This window comes from Etheostoma cragini, chromosome 8 (genome assembly GCF_013103735.1).
Source record: "Etheostoma cragini isolate CJK2018 chromosome 8, CSU_Ecrag_1.0, whole genome shotgun sequence".
Taxonomy (NCBI): Eukaryota; Metazoa; Chordata; class Actinopteri; order Perciformes; family Percidae; genus Etheostoma; species Etheostoma cragini.
In genome coordinates this window covers 22,003,616-22,025,877 of record NC_048414.1, presented here as the reverse complement: position 1 = coordinate 22,025,877, position 22,262 = coordinate 22,003,616, and the positions used below count along the sequence as shown (strand labels likewise).

Genomic DNA, 22,262 nt, shown 5'->3' with positions numbered 1-22,262 from the left:
GGCAGGTTGTCTATTAACTACTACATTTTCAGTTCTAAATCCCCATATCAATAGAAAGTCCAATTTGATTAATGAGTGACATCTTTTATTCTACCTGAAGTATGTGCCTAAGTCAAGGTTGGGAGCAAAAGGCTTGTCACTGACAATTGTGGTGCCAGTGCCTGTGGCAAACAGAGGGACAGTGTGTGTTTGACTGTCCTGGATGGATATTTCCAGCATGGGTTGGAAGTGAAGCGTGTCCTCCAGGTGTGCCACTATTCTCAGCTCGAGCTGGCTTTCTGGTGGCACTTCCCCCTCACTGGGCTCAACTCGCCCAAAGGACTTTCCATTGCGCTGAGGAAACAGAAACACAAATAAAAGAGTTCCTTTACCATCTAAATCAGATGAGGTAAAGTGTTTGCTACAAAAGGGTACCCGCCTTTGCATAGAGAGGAGAGAGTTGAACAGTAAACGTTACGGCGGCTAGTTACATGACGGAAATGTGTTGATTGAAAATAATCCTTCACTCAATTGAGGCCTATTCTACAGTTGAACCTGTAATGATAGATGTGTATATTGTATAGCCGCATAATAACATCAATTTTCCTTGCCTGACATAAGAAGAAATATCTCCCTACTATAATTATGATAATGGGTAGAGTATGATATACATAACAAGTTAAGATGAGTGTATCCTATGATAACATGTTTTAAAAGCCTTAACACATTGTTTGAAAATGTTATTTTTCTCACATCTAAGCTCTCTTTGAAGTCAGCATAAAAAAGAGATTTCCGCAAGACAAACTCAATATTCATTCTACTTCCCAGCTCTGTGGATGGTTTGATTGCATTGATTTCAATAAAGTCGAATGCAATGAGAAAACAGACGCGCTGCAAATCTAATGTTCGTTTCCAGTCCTCAAACAAAGCCCTTCACAGTGCTCACTGCACTGTGACTGTGTAGACTATATATTGTGTATATATATATATATATATATGTGTGTATATATATATACACACAGTAAATATTATCTATCTATCTATCTATCTATCTATATATATATATATATATATATATATATATATATATATATATATATATATATATATATATATATATATATATATATATAATATAGAGATACACACCAAGCAGTCGTAGGGATCACAATCAATGTTCTGTACAGCAACTCTGTTGATGAATGGCTGGAACATAAACTTTTAATTGGGCTTTTGAGAACGGGTTTCCTAAAGATGCAGTGAAGCTTAGGACAACACGGTAGATTGATCATCAATTGAAAAGAATTTATGTCCTTTGTCAAATACTGCAATTGATATTTGTGTTATCACTGAAGCAGAGACTCCACTAACAACAATCCTGGAGAAATGATAGGCTTTATGAAGATTTAGTTTTATGTCTCTGTTGAAAGCTACTTCCTTACAGAAAAGTCTTGCAGAAAAAGAGACATTGGAAGAAAGATGCCTCACACAAGCAGGCAACACTTGACCAGAGAGTGACACTGTAGGAGTTATAGATCACTTTCTCAGCATTTGTTTTATTGGGTAAAAGAGCCACTGGAAGCTGACTTGGTGTGGGTCGATACAAGGGTGATCAGAGTAAAGGGGGTGGGTAGAGTTAGAAAGAGAAAGAGCAACGGGTTGACCCTCACGAGGAAGGAGCAAGACGACTGGAATCTCAATAATCACATCAAACCTGCTGTACTCCATTTCTTGATTTGCATGGATTGCTTTTGAATGCAGTCAGAAGGGCTTTGAATCCAAATCAGTGCTGTATGCTTTACAGCTATCAAGAGCACATGAACCCACATAAATCCAGCACTAAACTTATAAGGTGTTACGTTGAGAACAGAATTTGGAGCAGTGGTATCCCATCTGCCAGACTTAAACAGTCAACCTAGGGGAAACACTGGACACTATGTTTCACATTACACAGTCTGGTTGTATAGATATCTTTGACACTGTATAAAATAATCAATAAAATCCTTGTTTTATTAGGGATGGAGTTGTGGTTCATTTCTCTCAGATGGTCACTTAGATGAGCACGTGTGGATACCTTCCACACTGTCCCTACAATCATCACTCATCGGGTCTACTTGTGTGGCTCGCTGTCAGCCTATTGAGCGAGATGCAATGTAATTTAAGGAGAATCTGCATCGATTGATGCTTGAGAGTGCAGGGGGAAACTCCTATCCTCAACACTGCCGTAGAGGAGAAGACAGGGTCACACAACTGCAGTTACACCAGGGTTGCCTGTGTGTGTTTGAATTAGTGTGAATGCAGGGTTGTATCTATACCTGCTTAGGACGTATTGAGTCATAGCTTCTGTCAGAGTCTGACTGGTTCTGACTGGAAGGAGAGCACACTCTAAAGGAAAATCACTTATTCTCCAGGGGTAGGACTACCATTGAGCTGGCAACTAATTATTGCAAGAGACAACAAAGCATTAGAACTATTTACTCATTAATTACATACATAATTATTAATGGGCAGATGGCTCGACTGGTATGTATCAAATCCACTACCAAAGCATTTAATTTCTGTATGCTCCTTGTAACATCTTACCACTAGATCTCAGGGCTTGTAAATTTGAATGTATCAAACGTGTTTTATTCATTTATCTATAATTAGCATGTGCATTCCTATCTAATAGCGTTAATAAAGTATATGGACTCGGCTGTGTCTGTGTTGGTGTGTTCGTACCATGCAAGCAGTAAAGTGGGCTGGAATAGGTGACTGGTTTGACAGGTGCAGCGTTCTAGTTATGTCCGTCAGAACCGGGATTGTGCCAAAGTCCAGCTGTGGGCTCTGAACATGAACAATTGGTCCTTGCCCAATACATGACAAGACCACCTCCTGGAACAGAAAAAGACAGATTAGAAAACACATTTTACAGAGTAATTTAGAGAAAGACACCTGTATGTATGTGCCTGAATTCAGATAAAATACTCAAAATGACTCCCTTATGCAGAGTATTTAACCAGTAACAACACCGATATTAACGCTCAAAGAATTACACACACACATACACACACAAACACACACACACGCACACGCAAACACACACAAACACACACACACACAGACTTCCACTGACCAGGGGTGGCTGGAAGCTGCCAAACACAGCAATGCATAGAGTGCGCTGTTGCCTTCCAACGGCCTTAGCCAGCAGAAACACAGGAAGCTCTTCTGAACTGTGAGGAAGAATCAATCCTCTGGGTTTGAAACTGCCAAAAAGCAGTGGCAGACTCTCCTCATATTCCTGAAAAAGGTGACACAGACAGAAATTACTTTTTTTCAAACATTAAGTCCAAAAATCAGTTGTACAAAAAGATTGGATTCCTTAAAGCAATAGTTCAACATTTTGGGAAGTAATTTTATTGGATTCCTTGTGGAGAGCTGGATGAGAAGCTCGATACCACTCTGTCTGTCCAGTAAATATGAGACTGGAGCAAGGAGACGGTTAGCTTAGCTTAACACTTCAGAAAGTCCCTGCTTCGGGGGGTCAAAATATACAGTCTAAGTTCCAAGCTAAAAATCCATTTCAGAGTTCAGCAAAAGTTAATATAAGTCCAATCAAGTTGATTTTGTTGAAAGTTCCTGTGCCTTTAGTAAAAGAACCACATAAAGATATAACGTATTAGTTATCTTTAGGGGGGGTTGAAAAGCTGACTTTGTTACCTTTGGACACAGCCAGGCTAGCTGTATCCCTGACTTTCTGTTATTTCATGAAATACATTAATGTGGAAGTGTCCTTGGGGAAGACACCAACCCCGAATTGCTCCCTATCGGTTCGTACAATCAGTAAGTCTCTTGAGCAGGTGGCAGGCATGGAAGACTCTGCCACCTGTGTATGAATGTGTGCGTGAATGGTGCTGTAGTGTGTAAAGCACTTTGAGTAATTGTTAAGAGTAGAAAAGCGCAGCTACAGTCGTTCCACGGCTGCAATGACGGTGCAGAGATGACAAGAGCTAAATGTGGAAGACCCAGAAGCGCTGACCAATCAAAGCAGACTTTGCTTTTTCGGGAGAGGTTCTTAAGAAGGCAGGCACAAAAACCATGGATTTATAGTAAGAACTGGATCCAGCGTTGGAGGCTACGCCCCTTACTCCTATAATAGTTGCTCAGTAGTTTATGACTTTATGGAGCCAGAAATTACACCGGTTGATCTACACTGCATCAGCACTATGCGGCCCATAGAGCAGGCCAACTACAAACCTCTGCTGGCACTCCGCTAACTTGAATAAGGATAAAATTATTTAATTGTGCAGCTTTCTAGACTTTACAAAGGTTATCGGACCAAAAGGATTATTTTCTGTAATTTCACGGGGGTTGTGACGCTCAAAAATATACAACACAGTCTCTATCTGTCTCTATATAAGTCAATGGGACAAAGTATTTTTTGACCAGTCCGCATCTCTTGCTTTTCTAGAAAATGCAATTCCACTGTTAGGCAACAATGTTCAATTGGCTTCAAAGAAGGCACACTTTCTTAGGGCTTGGCTAAAACAGAGCGTTTCAGAAAGACAGTGAACACAGATAGACAGAATTAGAAAAATAATATATATTTTTGAACATTGAAGGATGTAGACATGTTCTAGTAAAAACCCAAATACAAGAAAGAGTCGGAAAAATCTGCGTAATATGGGACCTTTAAAAATGCACGGAATCCTATGGAAATTTCTATTCAATGCTATGGAGAAATTCAATTTTAAGCGAGTTTTAGAGAGATCAACAAGACAAGGCTGCCCCTGAGTCCAATTCTATTTGCAATCTTTATTAAGCCACTGGCACAATGGATTAGGCTGATGAACAAGATCACAGGTATCAGTATGGCAGCAGGTGAACAAAAGCTGGCCCTGTTTGCAGATGACGTGCTTGTTAGCCTTTCGAACCCAACAGAATCTCTTCCAGCATTGATGTCTATTTTAGATGAGTATGGGTCATACTCAGGATATAAATTAAGAGACTCTGGGCAGAACGCTGTTGGGTCTCTGGGACCCGGGGCAGAATGCTGTGGGGGTCTCTGGGACCCGGGGCAGGTAGTAGAAAACTACAACCGCGGCATCGGCCTTCGGGTCCCTGGGACCCGTCCTGCATTCGACTGCGTATCTCTGCTGCCACGGCCTTGGGCCAGATTGCGATTGTATTTTTCTTCCACTTCCTGTAGCGGTTCTATTGTATTTTGTGTTGCATTGTATGAAAGGGGGACATTTTTTTAAGAAAAAACCAAAAGCTTGAACTCTGACGGGAGAGAAATTCCTTCTACAGCTGCAACTTTTTATTTTGAAAAGTAGAAACTCGGGGATGGCAGAAGGATTTTTTTAGTTTGCCTATAATCTGCATTCATTTTATAGACGGACATATATTTTAAGTGTTATTGTTCATCAGTATGATAGTCTGCATTTATCTTATATACATGTTTAGTTAAAAGAAAACATTTTAATATTCGGTGTTTTTTCTTATTACAGTAACAGTACAGTTACAGTAACGGCAATCATACAAATTAATAAAATAATTTCAACAGCATGATCAGCATGATAGTTGACGCAGGTTTTATTTTATTCCAGACGATAGTCTGCATTTATCTTGCAAACACAACCATTACATTCAAAAATGAGCAAACCATGTGTATGGCAAAATTGTTACTTTAACAGTTTTAACGTTTTTCCAACTGATTGCAAAAAATGTGGTCACAAATTTACCCGTGACTCCATCTGGAAACTTATTCGCGATTTCGCATTTTCGACCCTCTGGATTTACTGTTGGACACACCTCAGCATGAGACGAGACCGCATGAGACAGGACGGATGACATTGGACGCTCCAGGTTGCAGCCATTTACTCTTGGAAAAATTTGACTTGATTCTTTCTTTCTCAGGCACAAAAGGCCTACTACTCAAATCAGACTGCCTGCTGGCGGTCCTGTGGGAATACTTTGGCATATAATTTTCATATTTTTTGGATCTGTCCCTCTGTGGCCCCATTTTGGAGGGAGGTTCTTGGGGTTCTGGAGGCTGTTTTTAAAAGGAAAATGGTTCTAAATTTCAAAGTCATAAACCTGTGTAATCTGGATGGTCTTGAATATACAAAGCGTGACAAATACCTTTTGAGTGTGTTGTTAGTGGGGTGCAAAAAGACTTTGACCAGAAAATGGCTGGAGAAAGACAAACCATCAATAAATGGGTGAAGTTGATATAATCTGTTATGGAAAGACTTACTTTCAAACTACGGAACCAAGCTGATATTTTTGAAGAGAACTGGTCAAAAGGGCTGAGCTATGTGTCATCTGTAAGACCTGATTTCATATAAATCGTCAAAATATTGTTAAAATTCTTTAATAAGAAATGTCTTTTCCCTATCCTTGTGCAGTATCTTTATAATTTTATTTTGTGATGTGCTTGTGTTCAGCTGCTGTATTACTTGGTACTCTAATCCTCCTTTCGTCATGTTAAATCCTAAATCAAGAACCTTTTTTCCCCCCCTATCTTCAAACAGCATCTTTATATTTTCTTTATGCACGATGTACGTATGGTAACTGCTGTTCGACTTGATGCACAGGTCCTTCCCCGTCACGTTATGTTATGTTGTATGTTCCATACCCAGATGGCAAAAAAAAAAAATGCATGCAATCTTTGACAGTTTTGTGCTTGTTCATTTTACTATTCAATAAGTACACTGCCATCACTGCCATATATATAATATACAATACCTGGTCCAGCATGCCGTAGCAGGCAGGCAGAGTGCTGGTGTTGTTCAGCCGCACTTGCTGTTCATAGCGGTGATTTAGGAAACACCTTTGAAAGTCCAAACCTGGAGTCTCCACCACAATATCAGGAACAACACACCTATTAAAAAAGATAAATAGACAGAGAAAGGAGAGGAGAAGAAAAGATTTGAAGCTTGTGTATCCATCACAACAGTATTCGGTATCAAATCATGGCCAACTGCAGTGTATTAATTAGAACCTATTCATGACTTTACAATGACGGTGATTGCAGCAAGGAATTCAGAATGCCACCGCCCTATTCTGAGTGATGGTGCAGGTGACATTCAAATGTGTTATTATGCAAATTAGGCTCTGAATATTTAACACATACTCCACCGATTTGTCGATACCTGTATGGAAGTTCAATGGACCGCATTTTCAGCTTGTCAAGCATCAGCGACAACCAGAAGCACAGAAGAGGTTAAGTCCAGAAAAAAAGGCACTTTACTTTAAGAGAAAGTGTGGTAGGACAGTTTGTAAAAAGCAACCTCTGCTGTTTTATGGCATCTTGTGAGTATGTTTGCATATGTATGCACATCAAAGAGCGTTAGTGTATGTTCACATCTGTAAATGTGTCTGACCTGGCTATGATAGGCAGAGTTAGGACTTTCTTCCCGACACCCTGAACATCCACTACCAGCGCCAGACTGTATCTTTTGACTGTGTTGGAGCACAGCTTCACCTGTGTACATAATACACACATACAATATTATTGAGACGACAAAAAGGTTCAAAACATACAGAAAAACATTACTCACATCAATATGGAATGCCATTTTATTCAATGTTAAATAAATGGAAAATACATACATAAATAATTATGCCTTTGAAATAAATTCTGAAATGAATAAATAAGGCAATAATATAAATATATGTAAATATAAATACATAAATTATGCAATATACTTTAATACATAAATAAATAGGTTTTACTTTTTTTATTTCAGGCAACTTTTATTTCATAATAATTTATTAATTTCCCTCTTGTTATATTCAGATGAAGATGCTTAGATTTTTCTTTATAAAAAATGAATGATATCTTAATTGAGGGGATGCACTACTTATCTCTTTCGCAGCTACACTTAATTATTTAGGCTGCACCATCCAGAGTATCATGACTAGCTGCATCACCCTCTGTTATGGCAGTTGCACCGACCTGAACCATCAACCATACAGAGGGGGGTTTAAACTGCTCAGCACATCACTAGGATGGGTCTGCCATCCACAGAGAACCTCTACACCCAGCGGTGCAGGAAGAAGACCATTAGGATTAGCAGGGAGCCCAATCACCCCAGATACAAACTGTTTTACCTGCCGCCTGCTGGGAGATAGTACCGCATCCGGTCCCCCCATGACACATACCTTTGTATTGTCACCTTATCTTTATATACTTTTGCTTACTATTTCACAAACTGTGTGTGTACACAGAAGGTGTGTCCAAACTTTTGGCCTGTTATATATGTATATATACAGTATTTATTTATTACTTCTCTCAGAAAATACATTTACTCCATTCCTGTTTACATTTAGTTCATTTTTTTATGTTATTTTATTTTATTCCTATACTTTAACTTGCAGTATTTTCAGTATTTCTTAAGCCGCATTTCGACCAAAGGTTCTGGGGTAGTTTGTCACACCTGCCTTGTTAAGTTTGGTCTAATCGAACCGTGGAGCATTTACCCTCACCTTTAGGAGGTGGTCTCGATCCGGTTACAAGCGAACTCTGGTATGCTTTGGTACCTTGAGGATTAGGGTTAGGGTGAGAATGTGATCCGACCCAACTATAAGGTGTACTTCCCAAGTCTGAGCACAACGGCTCCTGTAGTCAGGTCTGCTTTGCAATCTGAGAGTCTACAAGTGAGAGCCAACCACAGCAGCTTGCTATCACTCGCATCTCTGTTGTCAAACCAGTCGCCGCTAGAGTTGAAGATAGACAACAGCATAGCAAAGTCTCAAAGAGCAGACGTAGTAATGTCGCTCACGAAGCAATGTGTGGAGATAATTTTAATGAAATGAGCTGGTTTGCCCATGGATGGACATGTAAAAAACGGCTAGCTTGACCATAGTCAGATATATGCACCAGTCCAGAACATTGTTTCTGTATTTATTTGTTTTGTGTTTTTGGAAGGCCGACAGCAAAGCCAAACTTTACTTTTATGTTACCTAACAAAGAAAAATATGTTCCCCTTGTCCTAAAACGGTCAAAAATTGACGAGAGTACTTCCTTGTTTTATGAATAAGGCGCTTAGTATTACCCTCCGATCAGACTCTTTTTGAGGGATTAAAAAATTTCCCAGAAAATGTCCCGAGAACTTAATTTAGATTCTGGTGTCTGCAGTCAGTTAGTTCTTCAGAAGGTTCGTAGTTCCCGGGAAAGTTTCTTTGGTTGAAAGGCTGCTTTTGATTCTCTTTTTTTTACTTAGGTTTTTTTCTTCTTACATATTTAATTAGCATTGTTGAAGGGAGCCTGAGATGTAAGATTTTCATTGCCAACAACTTCTTGTAATTGTTCATGTGCACATGGAAATAACAATATATATTTTTTCAATAACATACCGCCTAGTACAGTTTTGGCATACTGAAAAAAAGAAGAAGCATTTGACTAGTTTAGCAACATTGATTTTAAAATTGTATTAATTCCAATTCCCCCTTCATTTGTTAATTCCCTGTACCTTGATGGTGACACCTGAAAAGGAGCACACAGAGCCCGCAGCAGGTGTGACAGTGAACTCCACAGGCCGTGCATGAAGATCTCTAGCAGCACTGCCTTCCCAAATGTTCATGGACACCTCGGACGCCTGTTTGAGACTAGAAACACTGGGAGACCCCAAGCCGTCTCCCTGGACACGAAGGCCAAAGGTAACAGGCACAGAGGAGTCGTTGAATAGGCTACACTTCAATGTTAGTGGGAAACCTGCACAGAACAATAGATGACAAAGGGGAACATGAAGAGGAGGCTGAGGTGGAGGACATTTACTTCCTGAACGTTCAGATTCTCTGAAGTATATTGTATGTAGCTACTTAAAAATGAAAAAACTCAAGAAAAATGTTGCAACTCACCAAAGCCTACATCTCCAAAATTGAGCTGTGAAACATCAAAGTATAATTTGGGACCAACGACACAACCCCTGCAAAAAAAAGAAGCCAAAAACATGTGCCAATGAGAAATTGGTATTTTAATAAGTAACACTGCCAACAAATTTCCAGACTGAGTTTTTATATTTGCTTGGCTATATCTGAATGTTCCATTACAATCTGAGTAACTATGGCTAACTTCACCTGAAAGTCACGGTAAGTGGTTGAGGCTGTCCTTTGACAGTAAGAAGCAAGTTCTCATTGAAAGTTCCCAAGATGCAACTGTGGAAGGTGACTTTCACAATCTGGCAGGCCCCAGAGGGAACAACACCTTCCACAGGACTGAAGGAGAAACAGCGGCCGAAGGTGGTGTTGGGGCTTGACAGCCTGAAAGGAGCATCAATCAGTCCTTTGTTGTACAGCTCCATCTGGAGAAAAACCAAGGATTTGCTGATTTAACACTCATGTCATGTTTTTCTTATATGTTAAGTTTTTATGCACTACTGTATTTCATTCCTGTCTTATTTTATTTCAGCTAGTTTTAAATAGTATGTTTTTAATTGTTTATCAATTCAAGCATGTCGTATTGATAATTTGATCAGATAATCTGAAGGAACACAACTGTTCACTTTGGCTTAACCTTTCTTACTTCATAATTGTCTGTGTCACCAATGAATACATTTTTTATGTCCATCAGGTCATAGTTGAGCTGGAGATTAGGTCCCACTCCCTCAGCCTTTATTGTGAGAGGCAACCGAGATTCACGGCCTAAGTGCAGACACAAACAGGGAGAGATTCAAAACCAAGTTAAAGACAGAGAAACCAAAAAACATATTATGAGGTCAAGGGAACATTCCACAACAAGGAGGTTTACCAACAAAAATATATTTATAAAGGGACAACTTAAGGTTTAGAAAGATTGTCTTACATATCAAACACTGATTTTATCCAGGTGAATTGGAAAAATTGCTTTTATGTGTCCAGTTTAAAGTGCTAAATCAAAGTTTGTCCAAATGTAAAATGTCTACATACTTGCTTAACATAAACTTTGCTGCAACTTCTTTCTACTTTTCTCTCTGTCTCTGAACTTATTGAAGGGCATACAATTCAATCATGCAGTTTTGCTGAATAAGCTTCTAATGCTTCTTGCAAAGTGAAGAATCAGGGTATGGTAGTTTTCAGTCCGACTGTCATTGACCCAGGCTGGTCAGCCACCTGCCTCAGAAAACATGGAAATTAATGTAAATCTGGCCTCCGGCTCCGAAGACACACGTGTCAGCCACATGCAAATTTCCCAACAACCTTTTACTACCACTAAGATGAAATGAATATATTAAGGCCTCATGACTGTAGTGTCTAATACGAAAATGAACTGAGATCAAATAGCAGTGAGCGGTTAAAGCATTTAGGAGGACTTAGGGGTTAATTTGTGGTGCTTCCAGTTTGATTGTGGACGTCATACACTGACGGAGAAAGGAACTTGAAAACAGACATAGTTGAGAGGAGTAGTTGTTCTCTGACAAAAACCAAACAGACAGGCACAGGTCTGCTCAGACTTGTCTGTCTAACCTTTGTCTGCACCAACAGATTGTGGCCTTGACCAACTGCCACCTCGCTTGTTTGAAAGCCATGATGTCTCTCTCTCATGAGTAGGCCAGGTTCTCTGGGATGGAAAAGCAGAGAAAGGGGAGGTAACCTTGCCTATTATGACCTCATAAGGAGCAAGATTCCAGATCGGCCCATCTGAGCTTTCATTTTCTCAAAGGCAGAGCAGGATACCCAGGGCTCGGTTTACATCTATCACCATTTCTAGCCACTGGGGGACCGTAGGCAGGCTGGGGGGGCACATATTGCATAATGTTAAAAAACTTCATTAAGTGAAATGGTCATGCACTGAGACTTTTAAAGAGAGATTGTATAACATTTCTACTCATTTATGAGAGGCGAAAGTTGAAATGGATCTGAACTGGCCAGTCTTGTTTATACCTTGCTTCCCTACTCATATTTGACTTTACGTGTTTGAGAATCGGATAAAACCGTCTTCAAAATGTTGTCTAAGTTGATTAAAAGAGGAAATTAGTTATATCAAAATGCAATTTGAAGGTCCCTAAACTACTGGATATCCCTACTACTATGTTTCAGAAAGAATTCTGAATTGACAATGGGGCTTGAATTTCACTCCAATGACTAACTACCATTCCAAATAGAAGCTGTTTTTATTATTATTAATTATATAAATGATGTGTATAAGCATATCTCTACATAGCAGTAATAGGCTTACTTGTCACGCTTTGTTCTCACATTGTTGTTTAGCTTGCTAGTGTAGCCAGTTGGCCAGTTAGGTAAATAGAGCAGTGTTTCTAAAATTGGGGTGCGCGTACCCCTAGGAGTTCTTTGGTCTACTGCAGGGGGTACGTGAGATTTTTGCAAAAAGCTAATTTGTGAATATGTCATGTATAATTATAAAATATTTATATTATTATAGTGAATGAATTTAGTGATGGATTCTAAACATGTGAAATATAGCATTTCAATGTTTTTCAGTTACAAGGTTGTTGTTCAGTAAATCTTTAACTGCCGGAGCTGTGTTGTTCCTCTATATAGTCTTTTTTTCTACCAAATATTGCTTTGCACTGGACAGGGGGTACTTGGCTTAAATAAACAATTCAAAGGGGGTGCATTATTTAAAAAAAGTTTAAGAACCACTGCCCTAGAGAGTTAAATCCTGCTCTCCACGCCAAGGCCATCTTAGATTATAGTCTAAAGTGGAAGAAGCCTATTCATTTTGTTTGCTGTAATATTTCAAAATCTATTGGCATATTTCAAAGTTTGGTTAATCAGAAATGTTTTTTTCTCTTTATTTTAGCCTAATTTATTCGTACTTCATGTACTGCAATGTTATTTGTGAAGCTACTTATCCCACTTACCTTGATAAGTTATATACTTTGCAAAATAAATTTTGCAGAATTGACCAGTTGGCAGCTGGACTGATCATTCAGCCCCTCTCTTTAAAGAGAGTTAGGCCTCATTTCTACTTACACATACACACAGGCAGTCCACATATCCTTATTTTATCTTAATTATTGTAATTTATTTTATGCCTTTGATATTTATGTAGCCAATCTTATGCCTTAATTTAAAGCAAACTAAAATTAAAACTCAAGGCTGGATATTTAGCTATTAACGTAGAAGTTCAGGTTTCACTTCAGCTTCATATAAATTACAAATATGTCTACTTCAGAACCACAGACAGCACCATGGATTTATAATACACAGACAAGAGTTAGGCTACTGATATTACAGAGCCAAGGACGGGGTCATAGATGCTAACTTGCACAAAACTCAATCAGATATAGGATCAATGCGACAAGCAGACTAGACTAACATATTCTTTATTTATTATATTTTTTTAACCTATCCTTCCTCAAAACCTGGTATACAGTATGAGGAGCTGAATACCTTGTTGTACAAAACACACTTTTAACAAGAACGTTTTAATATACTCCTTTGTCTGTTTTATTATTTATTTATGATTTGTCATCGGGTGGCACAGAGGGACAGAAATGGGATGGGGGGCACAAATACCACACAAAGAGATACTATAGAGAAGGGACTATAACTGTAAGAAAAAAAGGATGGGGACAATAGAAAACAACAGAGGAAAACAACAATTGCACAAAGCAACAAAGAGAACGGAGATGGGGACTTGGAGTGGAGAAAGAAAAACAAGTAAACCACCGTCAGAGAGGGCCCTGTGAGGAGAGGACAAAATGGCACCCGCCCCAGTTATGCGCAGAGGCCCCAGGTCTGAGGCCCCAGACCCCTGGGTCCAGAGCACCCCCCCTCACCCCGACCCACCCCTTGTCGGGAAAGGCGGCCACAACCCCAAACTAAAAAACTAAAATGTTATCCTCTATCTAACTAAAAGTTGCTGAGATCTATAATGGTGGACCAACTGTTATTGGCTTCCCGAGCACCATGCTGCTAGCCCAGCTTAAATTTGCACATTGTTTGTTTCTTACTGTATTGTAAATGTACATGCAATACTGTGTATGAGTGCTGTATTTTCTAGCTAGGCACTGACCTGTGACATCACAGTATACGGTTTGTTGGTATACTTTGGCCTCTTCGGGCTTGAAGACAATGTTGAACTGTGCTGGGCATTTGGGCCATATTTCACCTTCCTGAGCCATGTAAAGACAAGAAGAAGAAAAAAAACAATAGGTTTTTTTAATTAAAAGATATAAGTTAGACATGCACACCCTACACAAACCTAGCATTTGACTGGCCCGTGTATAGTCAATGTGCTTAATTCTGGCCAAATTGTCACAGGGTTAGTCAGAAGTGGTGTCTATTTTGTCAATATAGATATAAAATGTTTGTTTGTGAAATTTTCATCACCACTGCGATTAAAACATGCACAATAAAAACACTACTACAGGCTACTACATAGCCTACTCTGCCTGTGCTACTTAGTCCGTAAATGCCCTTAGACAGCTCACAAAAAGCTGTATAGAAAATAAGGTCACCCCTGCAGAATTAATAAAAAGTATTAGATTATTCAGAAAAATCATGAGAAGCTGTAATCTCTCACAGTCCGAACACGGAAAGAAGCTAAGCTGCAAATCCATGGAAAGGGTGTGGACAATTAGCTGGCAAGAGTGATACAAAGAGACAGAAAAACACTAACACACACACACATCTCGTCTCTTTGGATAGGCTATGGTCTCGACCTGGGAACTGCAATGATAAACACTGCTTTAGGCAACTGTTTCTTTTAGACTTTATGCCATTTTATCCTTGGTGGGAAAATGCTAACTGTCTTAACTTATCCAGTTGTCTCCTACCAGAAGATCACACTGAGGACAGATACAGAAGTCATATACTCTGAGAGGCATTGGAGATCTTATTATGAATAATTAATATGAAAATAGTTGGTTAAATTTTAATTTTCCATTACAAAACACACCGCCGGCATCACAGTTATGCAGCTGCTTGAGAGGGCCAGGATGTTGTTCTGCACAGCCTGGCTTCTGCGTTCCTGCAGTGCTCTGGACAGCAGTGGCAGGCGATGGATCGCTGTGGGGTCAGACTCACACTGAATAAGCAACCGTTCCCTCTCCACCTCCTCCTCCTTCCGTTGGAGCACTGAGCTTTCCCTACAGACATGGAGGAAAGAAGGTAAGGTATCTTATTGAAAACACATTCCTGTATTGTTGGTGTTAAATCCTTGGTGTTCATACTGTACATACTGTACATACATACCTCAGTAAGCTCAGGGCCTCCTCTTGCAGGCTGGGCATCGTCGTCCAATAGTATTTAAGAGGGATCTTACTACTGTAGGTGAGGGACACTTTGTGTACGTTGGCCAGGGAAAGGTAAGTCTTCTTCAACAGAACAAAGTCAGACTCAAGATGGATGTCTAGTTCCTCACAAGCACCACACAAGCTGATAGACACATCTTCACCTGCGCAGAAGTCAAAAACAGCATGTAGACACATGTAGAAGTGCACAATTAAGCATCCATGTACAGATTATAACAATGTTTTTTAAACTTCTAATCAGCAACCTTTATTGTCACACGACGTGTGGGATGAAGATAACAAAGCATGATTTTAACAGCTTAAAAGGGACATCTGAATGTACATTTTTTTTGCTTCCTGTGAACATCGCTGTCCTTATCACATGCCCCATTAGCACAGCTCAAATTTTAAAAGATGCATGTGAATGCATGAATGAAAATGTTTTTTAGACTAAAGAAATGTAAGTGCTTTCACTAGTAATGAATTATCTGCAATCCCACAAAAATAGGCAAAACAATGACATGGCAAATGGTTGTACAGTGATAATCTCTAAGACATATAACAAACAATAGTTAATACAACCTCAAATGGAAGATCAATTCATCATTGCATAACAAAATTGGAATTAAGTAATGCATTACTTAAAGCAATGTCCTAATGGTGTAGTTGCCAGTGGAAAGACAGGTATACACTAGTCTCGCATTGACAGACAGCGCTGCGAGGGGGGTCTGGCTAGTCCACACAGCAATCCGGGATGAGAGAAAAACATGTTCTGGTTTATTGGCATTACTTCAAACCGATCACAATTGTCTTGGGCGGCACTGAGCGCCGGATGGAGCCCTGGTGCCGCTGCAAAAAAGCCTTAAGTTGGAACTTGTTTTGCTGGAACGTGTACGTTCAAAGGTAGTTTTAGTTGTGCAACAGAATTCTCAGATTAGATAGATAGTTATAGATAGTTAGCTGTCTGAATTTATCCTGCAGAGATCTGATCAGCCAAAGTCCTCATAAATCCACCAGACTTTAAAAAAACAACACAAAGAAAGCGGAAGGTGACAAGACATAAACCAAAAACCCAAAAAGAGTGGTATCCTGTAGAACAAGATCAATCCCGGAAGTTGAACGTAATGGACGTAGACTATGTACTGAGATACTGCACTTACAGTACTAACCAGGGAGCAAGAAACAATTCTACCCACTAAGCACCCACTGCTGCTCCTCAGGGAGTCTCAGGCCTAATGGGCAGTGGAGAGAGGAGAAACTCACATTGGAGTCAAGGACACACTGCAAAGTCTGGCTTTAAAAGACTGGATCTGCATCAAAATGAACCACGCAGAGAGATTAGAATGGCTCTCAAAATATCCTGGAAAACAGGCATCCAAAACAACTTACTTTATATGCTGCCAAAGAATTTTTGAGTTGCAGTAATGGGAAATGCGTCAGGCTGAAAGAAATATGAATTGTTTAAACCTTGCTGTAGTAGATTTAAGGTAGTATGATTCCCCACAACGCACAATACAACAATTTCCAAATAGGATTCTACAGAGTAAAGTTACAAAACCCTAAGGGACAAAATCCTTAACGGTTAACAACTAATTAGTCTCCGTAGGAGGAGCAAGGTACCACCATCACAGCGTGATGGCTTCCAGCAGTGAGAGAAAATAAAGAGCAACAATAAGCAGCAACAAAGATAACATGCAAAACAAGGTTTTGTGTAAAGCCGCCGAGAACAAGGGTTTATGTAAATGTAGTGAGTATTTGTTTACATTCAAATCATAAGGACTGGCCTGTAAAAAAAAAAATGCTGAGATTATTTATATTTGTATACGTGCAGAGGTTACTTTGTTTAAAAGGACACATTTCCAGAAAATCCCATTTAACACACACACACACACACACACACACACACACACACACACACACACACACAGGGAACTCTTTCGCATTTTGGACACAATATAAGGCGATGAATGAATTCACACTCTGAACACTACAGGGGTCTCCTCTCCATGTTTTTCTGGTTTCTTTGGTATTACATTTCTCTAGCGTAAATGAAAACACAGTTACCCTGGTCAAACAAATTACTAGGAATGAAAACTGAGATCAAAATGACAAAGACAATGTTCTAATTTGCAAACAGTGCAACTTTACAAGTCCAATGGGTATTTCATTTATTGTGATTGTTGTGCTTTTCAAAGCTTGCCTCTAGCCAAAACACCCGTTGAGGCATGCCATTAATTACTTTCCACAATGTAATGGAGTGAACAAAATGAATTACATGCAAGTGCGCTGGAATGCAGGTGTATTCAACTGACTGAGAGGGTTGATGGTTGCTCTCGTGCTATGCAATTAATCCAAATTTTAATTGCTATAACTTTTTTGGCTCCTAAAGATCAGAAAAGAAATTATTTTGCACATTATGTTTTGCAAGGAAACTCTTAATTGTGTCTGGTATTCTGAATGAAAAAAAAAGTTACTACGGCAAAAGTATGAAGGGAAATTTCCCAGTTCAAGGTGTTTTTTGACAGTTGATTTCTTTACCTGGTTTACTGTTTTACCGTTTTCAATACTTGAAACATCTTTTCAAAAGACAATGACTAATAGTGTTAAATAATGGTTATTTCAATATTGACCAAAATAATCGTGATTAGGATTTTTTCCATAATCGCGCAGCCCTTGGTTGCTCTTCAAGGGAGTGAAATCATGCTGAGGATTACAAACTTGACCCTTCCACCTGCAACAGAGAAACAACAGCAGTTTCATGTGAGCCATGTAGGTAAAATATACATACACTTCTGAAATATTGCCTGCAATCAATGAGTGTTACACATGTTTACACTTACTCTTTATGTTGTTTCTAGCTACTGAAATAAAGTATAAATACATTTAGAAAATCATCTGGTGTTAGCCCATCACATTCTAAACTATATCTCCATTTGGGTAATTAAGAGCCATTTGGCATTATAGTTCGTGTGAAGTAACACGTTACAAAGGTAATGCAATTACAGTAATGTATTCTTCTTTGCTGTTTCGCAGTAATAGAACGCATTACTATTAAAATGTTATGCCTATACCGTAGGCTACTTTGATTCAGTTGTAAGGTGCTTTTATTGAGTATTTTCTAGGGCTGGGCAAGTTAACGAGTTATTATTGCATTAACTCATTAATTAATTAACGCCGACAATTTTTTTATCACGAGTTAATGCAGTTTTTATTATTTCTGTATTATTGTAAAAGTTTGTTGCTCACAGGCTTTGTAAATACTGCAAAGTTTAATTTTCTTATCACCGGAGTACTTCCAGTCTGAAATATCACCTTGACAGTTGATACCAGCAAATCATTCAACCACACACACAGTGGCGCGAGACTTCGGCAGGCTACGTTAGATGCAGCGTGTGGGTAAGTATAGATAAACAAAGGCAAGAGACGCTAACAGATGCCATAGCAACGTGGATAGCTACAGACTGCAGGTCCTAGGGTTGTGGAGGACATCGGTCTGAGAATCGCAAAAACGACGGCAGGTATGACATTCCCTCAACACGCATCATCACAACAATACACAAGTTGTTTGAAAAGGAGAGGACTGCAAAAGCGACCACGCTACAACATGTGCAAGCTGCTGTTCTTACTGGGGACTAGTGGACTCACTGGGTAATCCTAATTATCTCGGAGTTACAGTGCATTATACTGATGAAAAGTTGGCGCTGCATTCACATGCTCTGACTGACATTATGCTGAGACACTTTATTGAAGTTGCACAGCAGTGGAATGTGTCAAATAAAGTCCCCGCAGTTAGGACAGATAGTACGAATAGATACGAAATCTGATTGCTGCTGCGAGCCTTCTGCCTTCTGATCATGTCCCCTGCTTTGTCCACCACAGTTTATAGTCAAGTTGGCTATTGTACATTTTATTATTTATTTTGTAGCTTTAGATACTTTGCAGATTCAGATTCAGAATATGAATAAATTATGATGTATATAGTGGATAAAGATGAGACTTTGTAGATCCCATGGTGAAATTCACATGCTATCTGCCAAGTCATAGTTGCGCTTTTATTTTGGTGAAAGTAACTCAAAAGTAACATAAAAGTATTGTAAAACATAACAATTCAGAGACAGTAATATTGTAATATAACTAATTGCTCTCAAATGACAGTAAATTCTCATCAATAATTACAATTACAATAACAATACATTTAGAAGTAACTTGCCCAACACTGATCACAAGTTAGAATACAATATTATATTGACTCTTTGGACAACGATACGATATTGGTATACGATATACGATACAAAGTCTGCCATAATACGATCTGGATATGATTTAATTCAGGGGCCTGCGATCAATATGCAAAATCATATGCCCTGTTAACACAATCACTTACATGTATAGTGAGGAAAATAAGTATTGTGTGTGTATACTGTGAGAGAAATCCAGAAATGATGTATGATTTGTTAACTATTTATTTGTATGATACAGCTGCAAATAAGTATTTGAACACCTGTCTATCTAACCTGGTGAAGAACTATAGGAAACGTTTGACCTCTGGAACTGCAAACAACGGCTACTGTACCAAATATTAACATTGACTTTCTCAGGTGTTCAAATACTTATGTATTTGCAGCTGTATCATACAAATAAATAGTTAAAAAATCATACATTGGGATTCTGGATTTTTTTTTTTAGATTATGTCTCTCACAGTGGACATGCACCTACGACGACAATTTCAGACCCCTCCATGATTTCTAAGTGGAAGAACTTGCAAAATAGCAGGGTGTTCAAATATTTAGTTTCCTCACTGTATATCAACTCACAAAAAAAATTTGAATTTACAATTTATTACTGAGCTTTTCCGAACATTAAAAAAACTATTCTTTTTGTTAAAAATGATAAGTAGATGACATGTGATAAGTGATATAATTTCCACTTTGCATCAATGATAATTGATCATTGATCATTGAATCAATGTATATTGATCCAGATCGATAATGATAATGGAAACTGAATAAACACGCTACACTTCATAGGAACACCATCCAACTAAATCCAAGACTCAATGACAAATTAAATAAAACACTGACTGTTTTGATGAGATTTATATTCCACAATAATAAGCAAATGTGTAACATTTTTATAAGATAAATCATCCCATTAGGTTTCTAGTCCTGCTTAGGAAAGCTATTAATCCAGCTCTGCCTGTGCTTGAACATGAGTGAGCAGAAGTGATTCATTTGGACGTGAGATACCTCATTTTTGAGTAACATGAAAGCCTTAGTAGGGGTAAAACTCTCCCAGTATTAGTGTGACTTATTTAGCTTTCAGATGCATCAACAACAAATTGATCTCAGTCCTGGTTGAAGGAAAAAACAAAGTCGACTGTTAAGAATGTAGGCTGGTTAAATGTTAATGTTAGAATTCAAAGAGGCACACGGGTTTGCAACAGTGTAATTATCAGTGAGATTTCCATCATATACCTAGAGGCAGAAAAAGCAAATACAGAAAAAGAATGGTATTGCTGTACAGGTCTTTGCTTTCACTCTGCGAGAAAGAATAACAGAAGCTGTGAGATACCATCAGGTGGAGGAGAAGAGAGTAAAGACAACAGAGAGGACAGAGGATGAATGATGAGAAGGAAATGAGGAAGAGGAAAAGAAGAATTGGGGAATAAGGAGAGAAAAGCAATTATCTTGCAGCTTCCAGATGCTATGACAACAGTTGACGGGCAGGGAGAGCTGCAGCTTATTGCTAAGCTTTCAACATCACTGTCCATCAACCCACTTCCCCCATGCTCGCTTTCTCTTCCCATAATTTCTCTATGAACGCAGCGAGAGAACTTCTCAACCCCCTCAGCTACTTTGATCACAAAAACTCTGCGGCATGTGTGTGCATGCATGTGCTAATTTGGGTGTGTGCGTGCGTGCGTGTGTGTGTGTGTGTGTGTGTGTGTGTGTGTTACTGTGCAGCTCCTTGCTGTTTGTGTGTGAGTGAGTGAGTGTGCTGCTTTTCTAAAAAAAGGCTGCTGTGCTGAAGTCCCCTTGGTGCCTCAGCCCTGTCAAAGCAGATGCCTCAGCGCTTCCTAAGAGCTGTTCATCTTTTCATTTAAATCAGCAGCAGTGACAGAGCAGAGGGTTGTGTGCGACAGAGGGAGGGGGTTACTGGAGCAGCACAGACTCTCTGCTCACTTTTAAGACAGAACAAGTACTATCTAACATCCATGGTCGAAAACCAGCGAGCTGAGCAAACTATTATTTTGCCAAAGCGGCACTGGCTTTTAACTGACAATGGGTAATAAAGATGCAGTGTGTAATCGTGTTAAGTACTGTGGTGTGCATGCAAATTGACATGCAACATGCTAACACAGACATGCGCAAATATGCTAGGTCACCCAGCTTTTGCTGAAGTCTCCAATGACCCCTCAGCAGAGTAATGCCTTTAGCAGCATGCTGACCTGAAACTTACATGAGTGTGAGGGAGACAGGGAAAGGTGCTAAATTAAAAATGATAGTGTCTTGATGGGCTGTAAGTGGTGTTCTGGACCTGGCCTGGCCCTTCCATTATAAAAGCTTAATGCTGCCGAGCACTGTTACTGATGCCACTCCTTCAGCAACCTGACTGTTTATGTAACCAGTCAGCGTCCCTGCTCCTTTAAGGTCACGCACACAGGTAAAAAAAATAAAAAGGCGTTTACAGTTCACTGCACAAACTCATCAACAGACAGATGTTTTTTTTTTTTTTTTACAGATCCTGAAGTTGTTTTTTTTGCTGTAAACAATCATCATTAAATAGCTTTACATATGTACATATTTTATTAAATCTCCCTCTGCTCTGGGAAACGGTGTCACAATAATGAAATGATAAAAATGGATGATTGCAAATCTAAAGTCAGAACAGTTAAGCTCTTATTCACCGTTATTATCCCATTGTTGATTCACACGGTGACTTTGCCATGGTAGAGCTTTGTTATACGACTGATAACAGAATGATTGTCGTGTCAGCATGCTTCTGAATCTTCCCTCACAAACACACACTCAAACACACAGTGCTTCACAGTGCGAATGGGGGTAGTGCCCCGTGGAATATCCACCCAGGTGATGCATAGCTAACAGGAGGGACGTTTT

At 39.2% G+C, this 22,262-nt stretch overlaps 1 protein-coding gene across 1 annotated transcript in view; it reads right to left on the bottom strand.

Moving 5' to 3' along the window:
• hydin (HYDIN axonemal central pair apparatus protein) overlaps positions 1-22,262 on the bottom strand; it is a 103,075-nt gene that overhangs the window by 70,853 nt on the left and 9,960 nt on the right. The window contains exons 8-19 of the mRNA XM_034878117.1: positions 15,106-15,307; positions 14,810-14,999; positions 13,925-14,024; positions 10,490-10,608; positions 10,045-10,268; positions 9,826-9,893; positions 9,438-9,679; positions 7,347-7,447; positions 6,709-6,844; positions 3,095-3,259; positions 2,701-2,853; positions 95-333 (exon numbers count right to left, since the gene is read on the bottom strand). Of these exons, the coding sequence (XP_034734008.1) occupies positions 95-333; positions 2,701-2,853; positions 3,095-3,259; positions 6,709-6,844; positions 7,347-7,447; positions 9,438-9,679; positions 9,826-9,893; positions 10,045-10,268; positions 10,490-10,608; positions 13,925-14,024; positions 14,810-14,999; positions 15,106-15,307 (1,939 nt within the window). The remainder of the gene's footprint in view (positions 1-94; positions 334-2,700; positions 2,854-3,094; positions 3,260-6,708; positions 6,845-7,346; positions 7,448-9,437; positions 9,680-9,825; positions 9,894-10,044; positions 10,269-10,489; positions 10,609-13,924; positions 14,025-14,809; positions 15,000-15,105; positions 15,308-22,262) is intronic.